The sequence below is a fragment of the Harpia harpyja genome, chromosome 9 (assembly GCF_026419915.1).
Source record: "Harpia harpyja isolate bHarHar1 chromosome 9, bHarHar1 primary haplotype, whole genome shotgun sequence".
Taxonomy (NCBI): Eukaryota; Metazoa; Chordata; class Aves; order Accipitriformes; family Accipitridae; genus Harpia; species Harpia harpyja.
The window spans coordinates 2,639,748-2,655,048 of record NC_068948.1 but is presented as its reverse complement, the minus strand read 5'-3'; the positions used below and the strand labels follow the sequence as shown (position 1 = coordinate 2,655,048).

Here is a 15,301-nt window from a genome sequence, read left to right as displayed (position 1 = left end):
CACTTTGGAATGATGCCCTGAGACTTTGTAAAGCCATCAGATATTTCAGTAAATAGGTTTGTTTACAAGGGACTGCTCTGAAGAATTATTTTGAATTAATGTTTTAAAATAGATTAATTAAATTGCATTAAACTTGTGTGTGGAAAAGCTAATCTGGAATTCAGGTGAATTTAATTTAGTTGCTTACAAATATTAATTTCCTTAATTAAACAAAGGCTACCTTAATTCTGTGTTAAATGTATCGATTCTGAGTAAGAGTATTGGCAGAGATATTCAGTGCACTTTATCTAATCTGCTTTAAATTTATACTTTCAGTTGTCTCTGATTAAATTTATACTTTCAGTTGTCTCTGATTAGTTTTTCAGAGTGTTCCAGTACTAGAGCCACCTCCCAGTAAGTGGTTGTAGGAATGCTCTAGGCTTTTTGCTCCCCTTTTTGGCTTTGTTTCTGAATATGAGAAGCCAAGAATGGGGAGGAGTGTTTGTCTACTTTCAACTTGTAATACGTAATAGGGAAATTAATATCTTTAAGTTTTGATGGGTGATGAAATAGACTGTATTCATTATTAGAAGATTTAGTTCTGTTACTCCATATTGATGCTTGTTCTGTTTTGGAATCTTAGGACTGTTTTCTCAAATTTTGAAAACATATTTTTCCTTTGGGAGGTAAGAGGGAACTAATGCAGTATGTTTGCTATGTGTGATTATTTCCATTATTCACTGAGATTAAAATGTGAGACAATTTTTAGTTTGTGCTACTTAATAAAACAGGAATGGGTTTCTGGTGGGTTTACTAGGCAAGGGTTACCAAAGTAGGGTCTGGCCTAGGGTGGGGAAAGGGTGGACAGTAAAAGAGCTGATCTGGGAATGGGTTACATGATGCAAGAGGTCTGAAGGGTTAGAAACGTTTGAGGTAACTGAGATTTGAAGGCACCCAGGGCTGAAGTGGGAATGGAGCTGGGAGGAAATCCCTCTGATACACACCGTAACCTGTTTTTCAGTCTTTGCATTGGGTAAGAGTTGAAGCAGTCTCTTCCAACCCCCCAAAAAGCCCTCTGGGAGAAGTGAGGAGCGCAACATAGATCCACCTAAATAAATGGCTCAGCTGGAGTCAGTTTGAGTTTGGCTGGCCAAGGCCTCCTGTAGTGTATGTGTTAATGAGATATTTTCCATTTTCTGGTATAAACTGTCTTCCCATATCTCTCCCCCAGATAATGGCAAATTGACTATAAAATATTACTCTGTTGATCAAACTTCCACATGCTGGTTGGGGGAGTAAAAGTGGGCACATTTTATGTCCCTGATGTAGTTTATCCTCAGCTTCCTGTTAATATTTCTTTCTTATAGCTTAGTATTTGTTCCAGGTAATGTTTCAGCTTTGCCTTCTTAATGCCAATGTACATATACTTAATTTAGATTTAATGGGGACTAGGGTTTCAGCCAGAAGAAAGAAAGGAGAAAAAGAAGGCTGTGAATGTATAGCAAACTTCAAGAAGTGTTTTCTTGAGGAAATGCTGGTAAATACTTCATTGAGTAAAATATGTGGAAACTACATTGGTGAAGTTATTCTGAATTTGTTGACTGAGGCTTTTTAAAGCTGATAAATTAATCTAACTCTAATCCTGTTAAATTTTATTGGGCTCTTGGTTCTGAAAGCAAGGTTAGACCACTGCTAAAATTTTTTTTTATAAATTGAAATTCTGAATTTGGAAGAGAGGCATTTTAATCAAGTTGTGATAGCTGCTGTGGTTGTAGTACCCAATGTAGCTTACTTGGGCATTGCTTTCCTAATCCACACATCTAGTGTCAATAACAAATTATTTTGTTTTCCCCTTATGTTTTGATACAGGAGCTCACTGCGTCTGGTGACAGCAGAAGTATATTTTGTTCTGCCTGTTGAGAAGGCAAAAATGTGTTCTGTCAGAGTGTTGGCTAATTGCCTATGAGCTGTTTCTGACTTATTGAAATTGTCATAAAATTTGTTTAAATGGAAATAAATACAAATGTTATAAAGACACATTGCTGTGTATGTGTAGTAGCTGTTCTGCCGATCACAGTTTGGTTGTGCCCTTGTTTGAAGACTCTGTGACAGAATATTTTGGTGGTACTTTTCTGATGTGAGGTTGAATACTTTCAGACTATGACCCATGAGAGGTGGAGACCACATGTCAGAAGTGTGAAATTATTTTTTGTTTGTGTTGAAGAAAGGTTTAATTTCAGTGACTTTTTTTTTTTTTTATAATAATGAATTTTGGAAGGCTAAATATGTGCATCACATGAAGTATTAAAGTGGATTTAAACAAAAGCATTGCAAATCCTTTGGAATGTTTTATAAAACATTGATGTATTTGTAGCTGTAACTGGTTTAAATGCAACACATGAATTACCAGTGAAATCTTGAATCGTGTAAATAGTTTTAAAAGTTGGGTTTTGTTCTAGTTTGTTCTCTTTTAGTGTTTGGAGTGGCGGATGTCTTCCTTCAGGTTGAGGGCAGGGTTCTTAATATTACTAGCAGTATGTAACATTATGAAACAGTAACTGTAGCACAGCTGGTTTATTATGTTAAGCCTGGCTGGTTACCAGGATTTCTCAGAAATGGCAAATACAATTTGCCAAAATGGCATCCATATGCACTAATGTATTGCCAGTTTTTTTGGGCGTGCTGCCACAGTCTGTGCTGTCCCAACAGTTTTTCGCCGTGATCAGAATTTCAAATGACTCAGTATTGGCAGTGCTGGTATTTTGAGTAAACAATTCTGATATGCGGGGAGTCCTCCTTTGGAGATGGGCTTTCACAGTGTGCAGTGGTTGCTCAGGCCAGTCTCAAAATTCTTCTGTAGGTTGTGTTGCTCTCTTCAAAAATTTTTACTCCACCTGTCTGGCTTAATGGCTTGCTTGTGCTCAAGTGGAAGAGGGAAAGAGGAAAATCTTTATGCATCATTGGATTTGATTTAGTGTCAGTGTTAAGGGATGAATCACCATTTCTATTGGTAAACCTCAAATCTCTCTAGTGTTTTTTGCTTCAGGTTATAAAGGAAAAAATCGGCTGATCTCTTGGTATTCATTGTCCATCTCTTTGTAAACTGAGGGAAAGCACAGATACGAATGGTTCCAGTGATTTTAATTCAATTTTACAGGCTGAAGGTTTCTCTTGAAACACTAATAAATAATCTTGACAGAGAATTCCAAGGGAGCAGGGCTGAGAAATATTTTGGCTTTAAAATCAGGACCATATTCTGAAAATAGGTTCATCAGAATTGAGCTGTAGAAAAACCAGGCAAGTTCAAGAAAAAAAGGTGAAGTTTTGCTTCAAGTGTAGTTGTAATTAGCTGCGAGGAAGCTCCCTGTTCTCACTGAATGTTTATGAAGATTTTAGAGGCCTGTTAAGATTCATACGTGTAAGTGTCTTGTGTGCATGTAGATCTGTACAGAATGCAGTAATTGCAAATCTAATGTGGCTTGGGAGCTTCATATGCTTTTGCGACATCAAGACTAAACACTAAAGTCTGATCACTTCCAAGAGCTAAGTAATAATTTGTAAATTAAAACCCTGCAATTTAGGAGTGGTCTTGTATGCTCTTAAAACTTCTAAAACAAAAAATCAATTTAAAAGAAAACATTTTATTTTGTATTTTATACTGGTGAGCTACCAAATCTCTGAAGCTAAATGTTCTCTTTATCCATTTGGAAAATGCAGAAAGGTGGATCAGCAAGGAAAGCTTGACCTCTTGTCTCAGTCCTAGTATAGAAAGATTTACTCATAGAGGCGATGCAGGTAGTTTAGTCCTTTGCTCTTCGATGAGGCTACCGAATAAAGTAGCAGTTAATACCCACTGGATGATCGCTTTGTAAGTTGGTCACTTCTGTTAGGAACTGCATCTCCTTTTATAGAGGAAGAATGAAAAAATAAAGGTAGTATTGATATATCAAGTATATTTGTATTAACACTCTTCTTGCTGTTTTTCAGGATTGCATGACTTGTAAAATTACTTATTTGGGGACCTGAAGTAGTGTTTGACTGGATATTGCTGCCTGGTTCTGAATGATGTCAGAACAGGATTTGGCAGATGTTGTTCAGATTGCTGTTGAAGACTTGACTCCAGATAACCCAGGTACAGTAGAGATGGTAGTGATGGCGTGAGAAAGATCATTTATAGTATTGCCCGTTAACAAGGTGGAAATCACTGTTGAGCTTTTCTTAAAAATATAAAGCAGTGCTGCTGATTTTTTTTTTTTTTTTTTTTTCCCCCTGAGGTGCCTCTTAAGACTACATACCAGGTTTTCAATAGCTTAACTTGTATATCTTCAATATCCTTTAGATCAGGTTTTTTTTTTTTTTTTAATTCTACTTTTCTTTTAAAGGCATTATTGCCTGGGGATTTTTTTGTGCAGGGGTAGACTAGTGCTGAAAACTTTGAATGAAATATGGCCTCCTGCAATTTTGTTTTTCTCCAGACCAAATAGATGTTTTAGGCTTTCCCTCAAATGAGGGCTATCACCCATCTATTATGAATTGTTGTTTTACTTGTAAAATAGTTTCTCATACATTATTAAAATTCTTTGAATGTATAACAAAATTACAGTAAAAATGAAAACCACTTCTGAAAGCAAATGTTGTGATATCCCTTCTTAGAACTTGACCTACTAAGTGAAAACATGTTGAGATCAGCTATAGTCATAGATCTTATGCTGCCATTACATGTAAGTGACTGAAAGAACAGTAACTACAGTTATGAAAAACAGAAACACATATCAGAAAACTTTTTTCTGATGCAAAACAAAAAAGTTACTTCAGAAATGTTCCCAAAGAGTTGGAGAAGCTGGCACCTGCCTGTCCTAGGCTGGCTGGGAACTTGGTGTTCAGTTTTGTCAGCTGTGGGTGGTATGGTCAACCTTAAACAAGTCTTGCTTTGCTCAGTTTGGTAAAGGAACTTGAACCTGGTCCAATCTTAGGTGATGCTCTGACCATGAGGCTGTTCAGGGCTCTATCTCTTGATTTTACCAGCCAGGCCTTCCAATTCTAAATTGAGTTCTTCTTATTTTTGTTACTGATTTCTTCAAAATGTTTGCCTTTAGATGAAAGGCTATTAGAACCTCTAGGTCTGCATATCTAAGTAATTATTTTGGAACGCTTGCAGGATTTTGTTCATCTATACTGGGGAAAAGTAACCCGCTACTGCACCGAGTAGTGGGTGTAGTTCTGTCTTTGTACAGAACTTCATTAGTACTTTTTATGGTTTTGTATAAACATGAGGGTTCAGAAGCCTGTAGAATCTGTCAAAGCAGAACAGCTAATGTGGCAACTCTGCTACCTCATGGTAAGTTCCTAATAAAAATATCCAAGGTAGTGCATGAGTGTTACATCCTCAGTGCATTTTAAAACAAAGTCTTAGATTTGGATAAATGTTTTTTGAGAAGCAGTAAACCGTTGTCATGTATTTAAGAGAAACCCCCAGTAAGTGTAAAAGAATACAGATGTTAATTAAATGCCTTTTACATTTTTTTGTTTTATCCATTTAATGTATTTAATTTGAGCCTTGTTCTCTTATATTCTAAACCATGGCAATGCTTATTTTTTCTTTGTAGTTGTGTTGGAGAATCATGAAGTGACAGATGATGATGTAGAGCCTGCTCTGAAACGTCAGCGTATAGAAATTAACTGCCAGGATCCCTCTATTAAGGTTATGATAGTGCCTTTTTCTGTTTTTATTTGTAATACCAATTAAATTAGCTTTCTTAGGGAAACATACTAAAAGAAAAGAATGTAAAATAAACTGTTTATACATAATACCGGAATTATTCTTAGCCTTCTTGTAAATGTGTGTTCATTTTTGTGCATAAATTTTAAAATCTGGTTGATTGGCTAATTTTCCAGTGTAAAATCAGTAGCAAGAATTTTATATGCATTATGAAATGTCATCAGAATTAATTCCAGTGACTCAAACATCACTATTAGTACATTTTTTGATAAAGTGAATAAAGTTGACCTAAAAGATAAACTTGAGCATGTATTTGTATTACAATTTGTATATACTTTCAGCATGTTTTCAATTATTATTTTAAGCTAACAACATTTCCTAATAGTCAAACTGTATTTGGTTCAGGCTCAGGCTTTTCTGTACTTGCAGAACTTCCCCTGCTGTTCTCACTAGTGTGCTTCAGGTTTTGGTTTTTTTTTTGTCTTGGAGCATAAGTATATGAGTAGTATTTTACTGCCGAACACATTAAATAGTATGTAATTTCGTATTTTTGAAACGGTCATAGAAACTGAAGCTCTGTATTGAAAGAGCACCGGGGGAGGAGCGCTGTAAGCCAGCTTGATTAGGTGTGTAAATTGTAATGGAGGGCCACAAGATGGCATAGTTGCTGTTTGCAAAGGAGAATGTGTGTAATATTACCCTTTAATGGCCTGTTTTTCCCAAGAGAAAGCAAGTAGAATATGCTTTCATTTGAATAAAATTGCTTAGGAAAACAGATTTTATTTATTTGTTTTTCTTGATTTGCTGCTCAGGAGAAAACTTAAGTAAGCAGCGTTAATTGTCTCTGAAGTTATTTGTATTGATATAATTCCCACTGTAATCATCTGAATTATCTGTTTGGGCAGGAAAAAAATCTTACTTAACTTCATCCAGGAGGATGCGTTCATAGTTTTATAATCCTTTTGTTTTTACATGTATCAAATGAAAGGCTTTGGCATGTCATTTTAAATGATTTTGTGGTGTATGAAATCATACTAACAAAGTGCTTAGGTGAAAATGTGTTTGGCTTGGATGCTTTTGGCTTCTAAATAAAGATCTGGAAGAATCTGAGAATGCTAAAATGCTCCTGGATGTCATCAGTTCTGTACGTGGCTGAGTTCTGTGACTAGGCACACTGGTAGTTCCTTTAGAATTGTTTTCCAGTCACATTTATCTGGACCTTCCTTATGTGTGTGTTGCTGAAGATAAATGCGTAGGTCTTTAAAATCAGTTTCTTTTGCATTCTCCCCTTTCTAGTCATTCCTGTATTCCATTAATCAGACAATATGCCTGCGGTTGGATAGCATCGAGGCAAAGTTGCTGGCACTAGAGGCTACCTGTAAATCATTGGAAGAGAAGTTGGATCTCGTCATGAACAAACAGCATAGCCCCATCCAAGTCCCCATGGTGGCAGGTTCTCCTCTTGGCGCTACACAGACGTGCAATAAAGTACGATGGTAAGAAAAGATTACTCATCAATGTGCTTTTTAAAATAACGTAAATCCATTTCTTTGGCATCAAGCTCTGCAGCTTTCTGTCAAGAGCTTGGTATGCTGTTTATGGACGTAGAATTAATTTATCTTGAAGGTAATTTTTGTACCAGTTTCATGATGTTACTTAGAATGAGACAGTGGTCCATGGACAGTTTGCAACTATTTCCACATTTCATTTTGACTTAAACCAGACTGATTCATCCATCCTCTGGAAAAGTCTCATCAGCTATTTTAGACAGGTTTTTTAGACTTGCTTTACTTTTATTTATGTGGCTGTTTTGAGTTAATGAGTTCATCATCATTCTAATTGCTTCTTATTTTACTTTTATTCACCAGAACTACAATGGAGTTTGTTTTATGTTCTTGTTTTGTAAAGACTCTTGCTAGAATAGTATTTGTGCTTATTTTGGGGTTAGAAGTTGGAGATGGAAAATCTGTTAAATAATCTAATCCACTTTGATGAAAGAGCAGGTTTGACCTACAGTACCTTTATGTATGAATTGCCTAATATGGTTTTAAATATCTAAATCCTGATGTGCCTGTCCTTTTACCATGGAGAGGATTCCAGCCAGAGAAATATGCTTATCAAAAGACTCTTTTGTCTAACAACTTCTTCCTCCTCATTCATATATTTATAGATAGAAAAAACTTAATATTTCTCTAAATAATTACTTTTAATTCTCCATTACAAAGGTGTATAGGCAACTTTCACATGTCATACCATTCTAGTCAAGATACACTAACTTAATTCATCTTTTCGTCAGTCTGTTTTTCCATCTTGTGATCTTTTTCATCACTCTCTCTGAACTTTCTCAATATTTGAAAATTACTTTGAATATATTTTGGTATGTTATACTCAGTGCAGTGTTTCAGGTGCACTACTCTAGACCTCTATAGAAAAAAAATTAGTTCCTTGCTTTATGTTGTGGGACTCATCCAGGTGAGGTAAGGAGAAAAAAGAAAAAACACTACAAATATTACCCTTTTTCTACTAGGCCACTGCTTGCTCCCTGCTGGTTTGTTTTTGTTTGTTTGTTTTTTACTTTCAATATTGCTATTTTTATAATAGGTATTTTAAGTTAAAAATTTATCTCAAAGTTATAAGCGCATTTTATTATGGTACCTTTCAGTTCATGCATTTATGAAACAGGATGGAGTATAACCTTACTAACATAAGTGTTCAGAGTTGGAGATTTTTACGTAAGAGGGATACACTCTGCTCACGTAGCTGTACCTGTTGCATAATGCGGTCTGCTACCTCACAGTTGTTCATTGAGTGTGATTACTTCTGATGAACGTAGTCTGATCTTTTTAAAAAATTCCTTATTTGTATTTAAAAATCTAAAAAGATACAGAACGCAATGTGGTTTTTTGATCTCTGTTTTAAAAGTTCATATGTCCTTTTTATTTTCAGTGTAAATTTGAGTACTTTCTGCTCCTTTTGCTGTAACAGTCACCTGTCCAGTTAGGAACAGTTGATGTCCTCAAGCTTTTCCAAAACAACTTTCCTTTTTAGATGTCCAAATACAATGTTTGGGCACCAGTTCAGAATTCCTTTATTGGTCTTTGTTCTGGTGCTGGTGATGAACATCCTAACCATTGGACATCCTCCTTTTCCCTTTTTTTATTTAATTTTTCTTTAAAATAGGTGATGTGTCTACATTTACCTGTGCTTTTGAAGGCTTCCCAGTCATACATTGAAAAGGTCAATTATGGCTGTTCTATATCCAAAGAAATAAAGTACATGGAATAACTATTTGGATCATAGAGCAAGTAACTAGAATATTACACCAGTGTTTTTGCTAAATGCTCTTTATCAATAATTATTTCTCAAGGAACCTTCTTTAAGCCTGTTACTAATTTTTTTTGTAATTATATTAGAGATCTTCAAGTTCTTGTGCATAAGCTGAACTTCTTATTGTGGTTTGTGCACAAAAGACTTCAAAAATATTTTCAGAAATACATGGCCCCTTTGTGAATCTATTAATTCACGTTCAGTGAATGCTTTCCTCTAAATTGTACTATTTTGAGTTTCTTATGGGATTTGTCAGACCTGAGGTTAGTGTGTTTTGTTTTGTTTTGTTTTTTAAATCTCTGTAACCATCGGAAATCTGTCCTGTGTGTTAATGGTGAGCTTGGTGTTTAATCTTTTGTTTTGGGTGTAAAAATTTATGATGACGGCTTCTCAGTCTGAACATAATTTAGATAGAAGTCTTGAAGACTGTAAGATTCTCTGCCCCAAATATTTGTTAGTGTTGGTATGAAGTTGCACATTATGAAATGCATCTTGCCAATAAAACACTAAGGGCTTTTTGTTGTTTTAGCAGTCTGTGGCCTATATGACTCAAAAGAAAATAGTTAGGGGTGTATGTGTTTAACTTGGCATTAGAAACACTACAATTTCACAGTGATAGAATGTTTCACTGAATTCCCTGTCTCTCATTCATAAAAACCTTTATCACTTGTTGATTATTTCCAGTTAAAGCCTGCATGGACTGTTCTGTTGTCTGAACTCTCTGTATCGTTCCCTCTTCCCCTTACATTGCAGATGGCAGTGGAGAGCTGCCAACGAGAGTTAGTATTTTGGATAGTGATTTTCAGGTTCTGCATCTGAATGAGATTCTTCAACCTCCTTCTCCTCCTTCTGCCACTACAATAATACTGGGTTTGCAGCTCTAACAAAAACATAGTTAGCAAAAGCACGTCAGCCAGGTGGTGCTACACTGCCAGTAAAACAGACTGTCATTCTTTTTTTCGATAAATACCTTAGGGTTTGTGATCTTTTCTCTTCTGCTCTATAGTGAATTTTGTTTACAGTTTTTCTGGTAATTTAGTTACTTGCATTAATTTGGTGCAGATTTAACGTAATCAAAATTTGTTTTACAGCAGTGCACACAGTAAAATGCATGAACTGCGCATTATAAATTCACAAAGTTTGATTGCTTTGTGCTATTTGTGCTTTTAAAATTAAATTAATTTCCTAAGACTTGTCAGTTTGAAATATGCTTAGGTCATCATGTGATGAAAGCAAGAACAACTTGGACAGAGGAGCTTTCTTCTGTGTCATCTTGTGGTGGAATTGTGTACTTACAGCATACCAGGTGAATTGACAGCTACGCACTATGGCCTGCCTTGACTATGATGCGGAATTTTATGCGTGTGCAGCATTGTACACTGCCTGCTTATAAGATGGAGTGATAAAGTCTAATCTGTCCATATAGCTGCATTAGGGAGGCAGGAGTCTCACTTTGTAACGGTTGTCAGATTTACATTCTATGATAAATTGTCTTTTCTAGTAAACTTAACACGTTGATTTATTGGGATAACTCGTACCTTTTTTGTGCCAAACTGTTGTTTCAAAAACTCTTATTAGGGAAATGAAGCAGAAGTTTTCAAGGAGATTTGCAATAAATTGGGAACCACCCCATGTTATTAGCTCCCAGGACAGAAATGCAGTACAGTTTAGAGTCTCATTCCGCTGTCTTTTTATTAAATACATGAGGAATGATATGTGTGGAGACCTTCCAACATCCTTTTCTGGATATGTGATTTTTGAAGGCTTGCTGATGTTTTTTGGAAAACTACGAAATGTTGAATTTGGAAATTACAGTACTGTCTACTGCTCTTGGTATTTTGTGTAAGTACATCTTCATGAACGCTGGATTGTGTTCTCAGTTCTTTTGTTCATATTGTTTACTCTGATCCGCTGTTACGGTACTTCATTATATACAAGCTAATTGCAGTGCAGATAAGGAAGAAAATAAAGGGTACGTGGTGCTGTGTAATGAATAATTTGTACAAACAGTTGAGATATAGAGGAACAATAGGCTAACTTTTAGATCTCGAAGTGAGAAGTTCAAGGTACAGCAAAAACTAACAGGAGAAAACTTGTTTTGCAAGGAAATCATTCCAAATTTGTGATATCTAAACTGTTTTGAGGGAAACAGCAATAGGGCATAAACAATATGGAAAGACTTGTAGCTGTTGTATTTCAAGAAATCATCACATGAAAAGCAGAACTAAACAAGCATAGTTTTGTATAGGTTTTTGTTCTACGTCCTCTACCTTTTCACTGGACAAGCCTTGTGTTTCCTGTATGGTCCATGACGTTCCCTGCTGTGGGATTTTGAAGTCTTCCATCCTATTCCCGTGATAGTAGCATATGCAACTGCTGGAGCTAGCTGTTGTGGGATAATGGATGAGACCTTTCTGGCTTTCTGTTAGTGGGGTGTAGCATTTGGGCTTGCCCTTATCCCAGCCTCAGATTTTAACAGGTGTTTCATATCTCTCAGACTTCTTTTTTTGTCAGATTTGGTCATAAGAGTGCAAAGTATTAGTTGGGATTGGAGAAACAGCATGATGTTAAATCTTGTTTTCTTTGTGGGGGGGGAAGAAGAGTTTTAGAAAGTATTTTCTCAATGTTTAGTGGATGCTGCTTAAAAATATGTAGTTGTCGGGATTACCTACAAAGACACAGTGTTAATAGAGTTTTTTTAAAAATTTCTTTCTTGGGAGAAAGGCTGTCAGAAGGTTTCAGAACTTGTAGAATGGATGTCAAAAATCCTTAGACTGCACAGAGTTACATTGAACTATATGGAGCTTGAAAAGAGCCAAGAACAGTAGCAAAATCATGTAGTAAATTAGTAATGGGAGTACGTGTATTGTCCTGGTGTTCTGAGCTTTGTCCGGCTTTGTGCAGCATTAGTACAGCCCTGCTTTTCCATCCAGGAAGTGATTGTCTCTCTTCCTCTGTCTGCAACATTTCCTGGCAGTATGGCTATTAAAAACCTCTAATTTCTTTTCTTTATGAGGTACCATGCTGGTCAAAAATTCCAGTAGCTGCTGAAAGTTTCTTGGATAGGAGAACTGGTGCAATGCCTGATGGCCTGTCAGTATGGCAGCCTCAAATGATAAGTTTGAAATTTAGCATGTGCCCAGGTCTTGAGATTTATAAATTGTTGAACACGCAGTGTGACAGTGCGACTAAAATCTTTTATCCATGTTTTGAAGAAAATATTTCATCTGAAAGATTTCAGTCCAGAAACAGTGTTATTCTTGTCACCGTCCTTCCATTAATCATATTTCAGAGTGGGTAAGCCCAAGTATAAATGGTTAAGGTTGATTGCTTCAGATAACATAGGAATTTGTTTTGGTTTCACAGAACCCTCCATCATTTGTTTTTATGGGTATTTTCTGCAAATACTACGTTGTGCAATTCTGCTCTGTTATTTTGGAAATTTTTATTGCATACATAGATGTAATTGAGAGCAGTGTTTAAAGTGTACTAATTTTGGAGAGGATTTAAATTTAAGATTGGTGTTTTCTTCATACTTAATAATAAAAGTGTTTCTGATGAAATATAGAAATTCATAAGTGAATGGAGTTTTTCTTTTGTTCAGATATTTTCCTTGAGCCTTTGTTATGGTAAAGTTGAAATGCAGACCACATACATCTGGTCCTTTACCATATGCATTTGTGGCGAACCAATTAAGGATACTGATAGCTAAGTGTAGAGATAGAATTGCATATATTTTTGTCTTTAATGGGAACTGGAGAGTTAAATGGAATTGCAGAGTTCAATGCACTCAGTTACTGCGCAAAGACCTAATATGGTATCCTTGAACAAGGCTTGTTAGTGGATTGGACATTAGCTTATTAAAGTGGAGGTGCTTCAGATAGTCTTGTCTGCAGTTAATTGTGGTGTTGGTATGTTCAATGAGCTAGTTTTAGAAAATAACATTTGTCTTTTTTTCTCTTAAGATACAAACCAAGTTTTTTCACAAAAGAGAAGGCTTGATGCAGTTGTGTACTAGATGGGATGTAGAAACTTGCTTTATTTTTGTAGATGTAGATCATTAATATGTTTGTTTTACCATTAAGTTTAATCAACAGGGTGTAATAGGTTTTGAAGAACAGGATTTGTCCATCCACTTGTTTGCAGTGTGCCAGTTGGTAAGCCTTTTGGCTCCAGATTTTCCAAGTTCCAGATCTGTGTTTCTGGTGTGTGATTGTTTCTTTGTTTACAAGTGGTTTTGTAGTCAAATAATGCAAAATTGAAAACTAAGATGATTTTAAATGAAGTTGTAAAGCAGGGGGATGTAGGTGGAAAGACTTGTAGGATGACTGTTCTTCCAGATTTAGCAAAACTATTGTTGCTCCTGCATAAAGCCTTTAGGATAAAAAAACCCAAACCAACCTAAAGAAATATAATCAAGGTATTGGTATAAAAACCAAAATAGCTAGAATTCTATTTTTTTAGATACATTTTTTTTTTTCTGTGAGTTACAAACCCCAGGACCAACCTAATTTCATGTTATCAGGTATTGAATAGCTTTTTCATTTTTGTTGCATTTTTATCATAAGGATTTTTATAGATTATAATAAACTATCCTACTATGCTAATCCAGGCTTTTAAAAAGAATAGTAGTTCTTCAGTTCTTATCGCTAAATAGTGGCTGTTGAGTCTCTGGTGTACGCAGTTAACGTCTTTCCCACATTTGCTGCACTTGATACTATAACTCATTAGGTGATGTAAACCACTAGCCAAGTTTAATTTATGGCTATTTTTCCTTTTTTTTTTTGTTTGTTTTTAATTCGGTGATAAATGAATTAACATTTTAAACCTTCGGGATTGTTACTGTCTTTAACTGAACTTAAGAGCTAACTGTCCCTTCCTGGAAATACACACTCTTCAGGTCTGAAGACCCTCGATTTGCAGGAAGATTTTTTTTTTTTTTTTTTTTAAGTAGCCAGTTAGAAACAAAGCATGTATTGAGGAATATAGTATCCTGAAAGATGTATGGTGTATGGTTTATTTTCAAGTTGCAGGTACATTACTCTGCCTGCTGTGAGCCTGATCTCATGCACTGAAGTCTAGGCCTGAAAAAATATTTCCCTGGAAGCAGATTCAGTCCTCAAGACAACTCAGCAGGCAGCTCAGAAAAGATGTAGAATTAAGCCATGTTTTGGGGGGTGAGAGGGAATGGAGTGTTACAGATAATGTCTTGAAAATACAGTCAGCAATTTGGGGTGTTAATCGTTAATCAGAATGTATTACAAAGGTTTTACTTGGAGAAGCTTTGGAGTTCATCAGGTTTTCAGAAATTCTTGTCACTTTCTATAAGCAAGCCAGGTTTATTTATCCTTCAGTATATCTTATGTTAGAGTGTCTTTCTGGAGCCTCATCCAGCAGTGTCTTTAGTGCAAACCTTTAAGTCTGGGAGTGGCTGACAAAAACACAGATGAACTTCTGTCATTGTTTTGGGCTGGACCCTGTAGTATCAATAAATTACCAAGCTTTCCCTGTCACTTTCTGTCATCAGTCAATGGTACTGTGTGCAAACATTTATTTTAAATTACCAGTTCAAGTGTCATGTCTGTAGCTTCAGCCAATAAGAGTTCTGTTTAAAATTAATGGGTTTGTTTCATGAAGAATTGAGGATGATTGTGCTGCCCTCATGTGAATAGCTCTTTCATGCAAGTCCAGTCTGTTTATGTCTGGGCATGGAAGGAGTTGAAGGAAAATGGCACAATTGTCTGTGATCTATTTTCACTATGTTCATTTCAGGTACACTCACAATTAGGGAACAAAGTCAATATTAACAAAATGTAAAGATCATAATTAAAACTTCATGACTTTAGATGATTTTACCCCTTTTTATGAATTTAAAAATTTTGTTTAGAATCTCAAGTTTTTTAAAAAGCACATAAATATAAGCAAAATTTTGATAAAAAATTTCTGGTAAAGTGGAAGTTTGACTAAGGGAGTCAGAATTTTGATTAGATGTCAGCCCCTCTGTTTCATCTAGGGCTGCATAGTGTTAGTTTGTTTGCGGTATGAAAAAACCCAAAACTTGACATCTTTGATTCCCTGAAAAACATGACAATGCTTTCTAAAGTCTCCTAATTTGTCACAAGAACTTGTCAGCCTCAATAGCTTGAGATTGATTCTGGTCCTTCATAGCAGTAAGAATACCAATTTACATCTTTTTATTTTACCTGCATTGAAACATGCATTTCATGTAGGAGTACATGCTATGAATTAAGTGGACTTCTGCGATTCATTATATTT

The 15,301-nt window shown here is 35.7% G+C and overlaps 1 protein-coding gene across 4 annotated transcripts in view; it reads left to right on the top strand.

Annotated features, from left to right (window-relative positions):
- BANP (BTG3 associated nuclear protein) overlaps positions 1-15,301 on the top strand; it is a 154,760-nt gene that overhangs the window by 11,028 nt on the left and 128,431 nt on the right. For all 4 annotated transcript variants that reach the window (XR_008236525.1, XM_052796046.1, XM_052796045.1 and 1 more), the window contains exons 2-4: positions 3,967-4,111; positions 5,586-5,680; positions 6,995-7,194. Coding sequence is in view for 3 of the 4 variants with exons in the window: in XM_052796046.1 (XP_052652006.1) it covers positions 4,042-4,111; positions 5,586-5,680; positions 6,995-7,194 (365 nt within the window). In the remaining variant the exon portion in view is untranslated. The remainder of the gene's footprint in view (positions 1-3,966; positions 4,112-5,585; positions 5,681-6,994; positions 7,195-15,301) is intronic.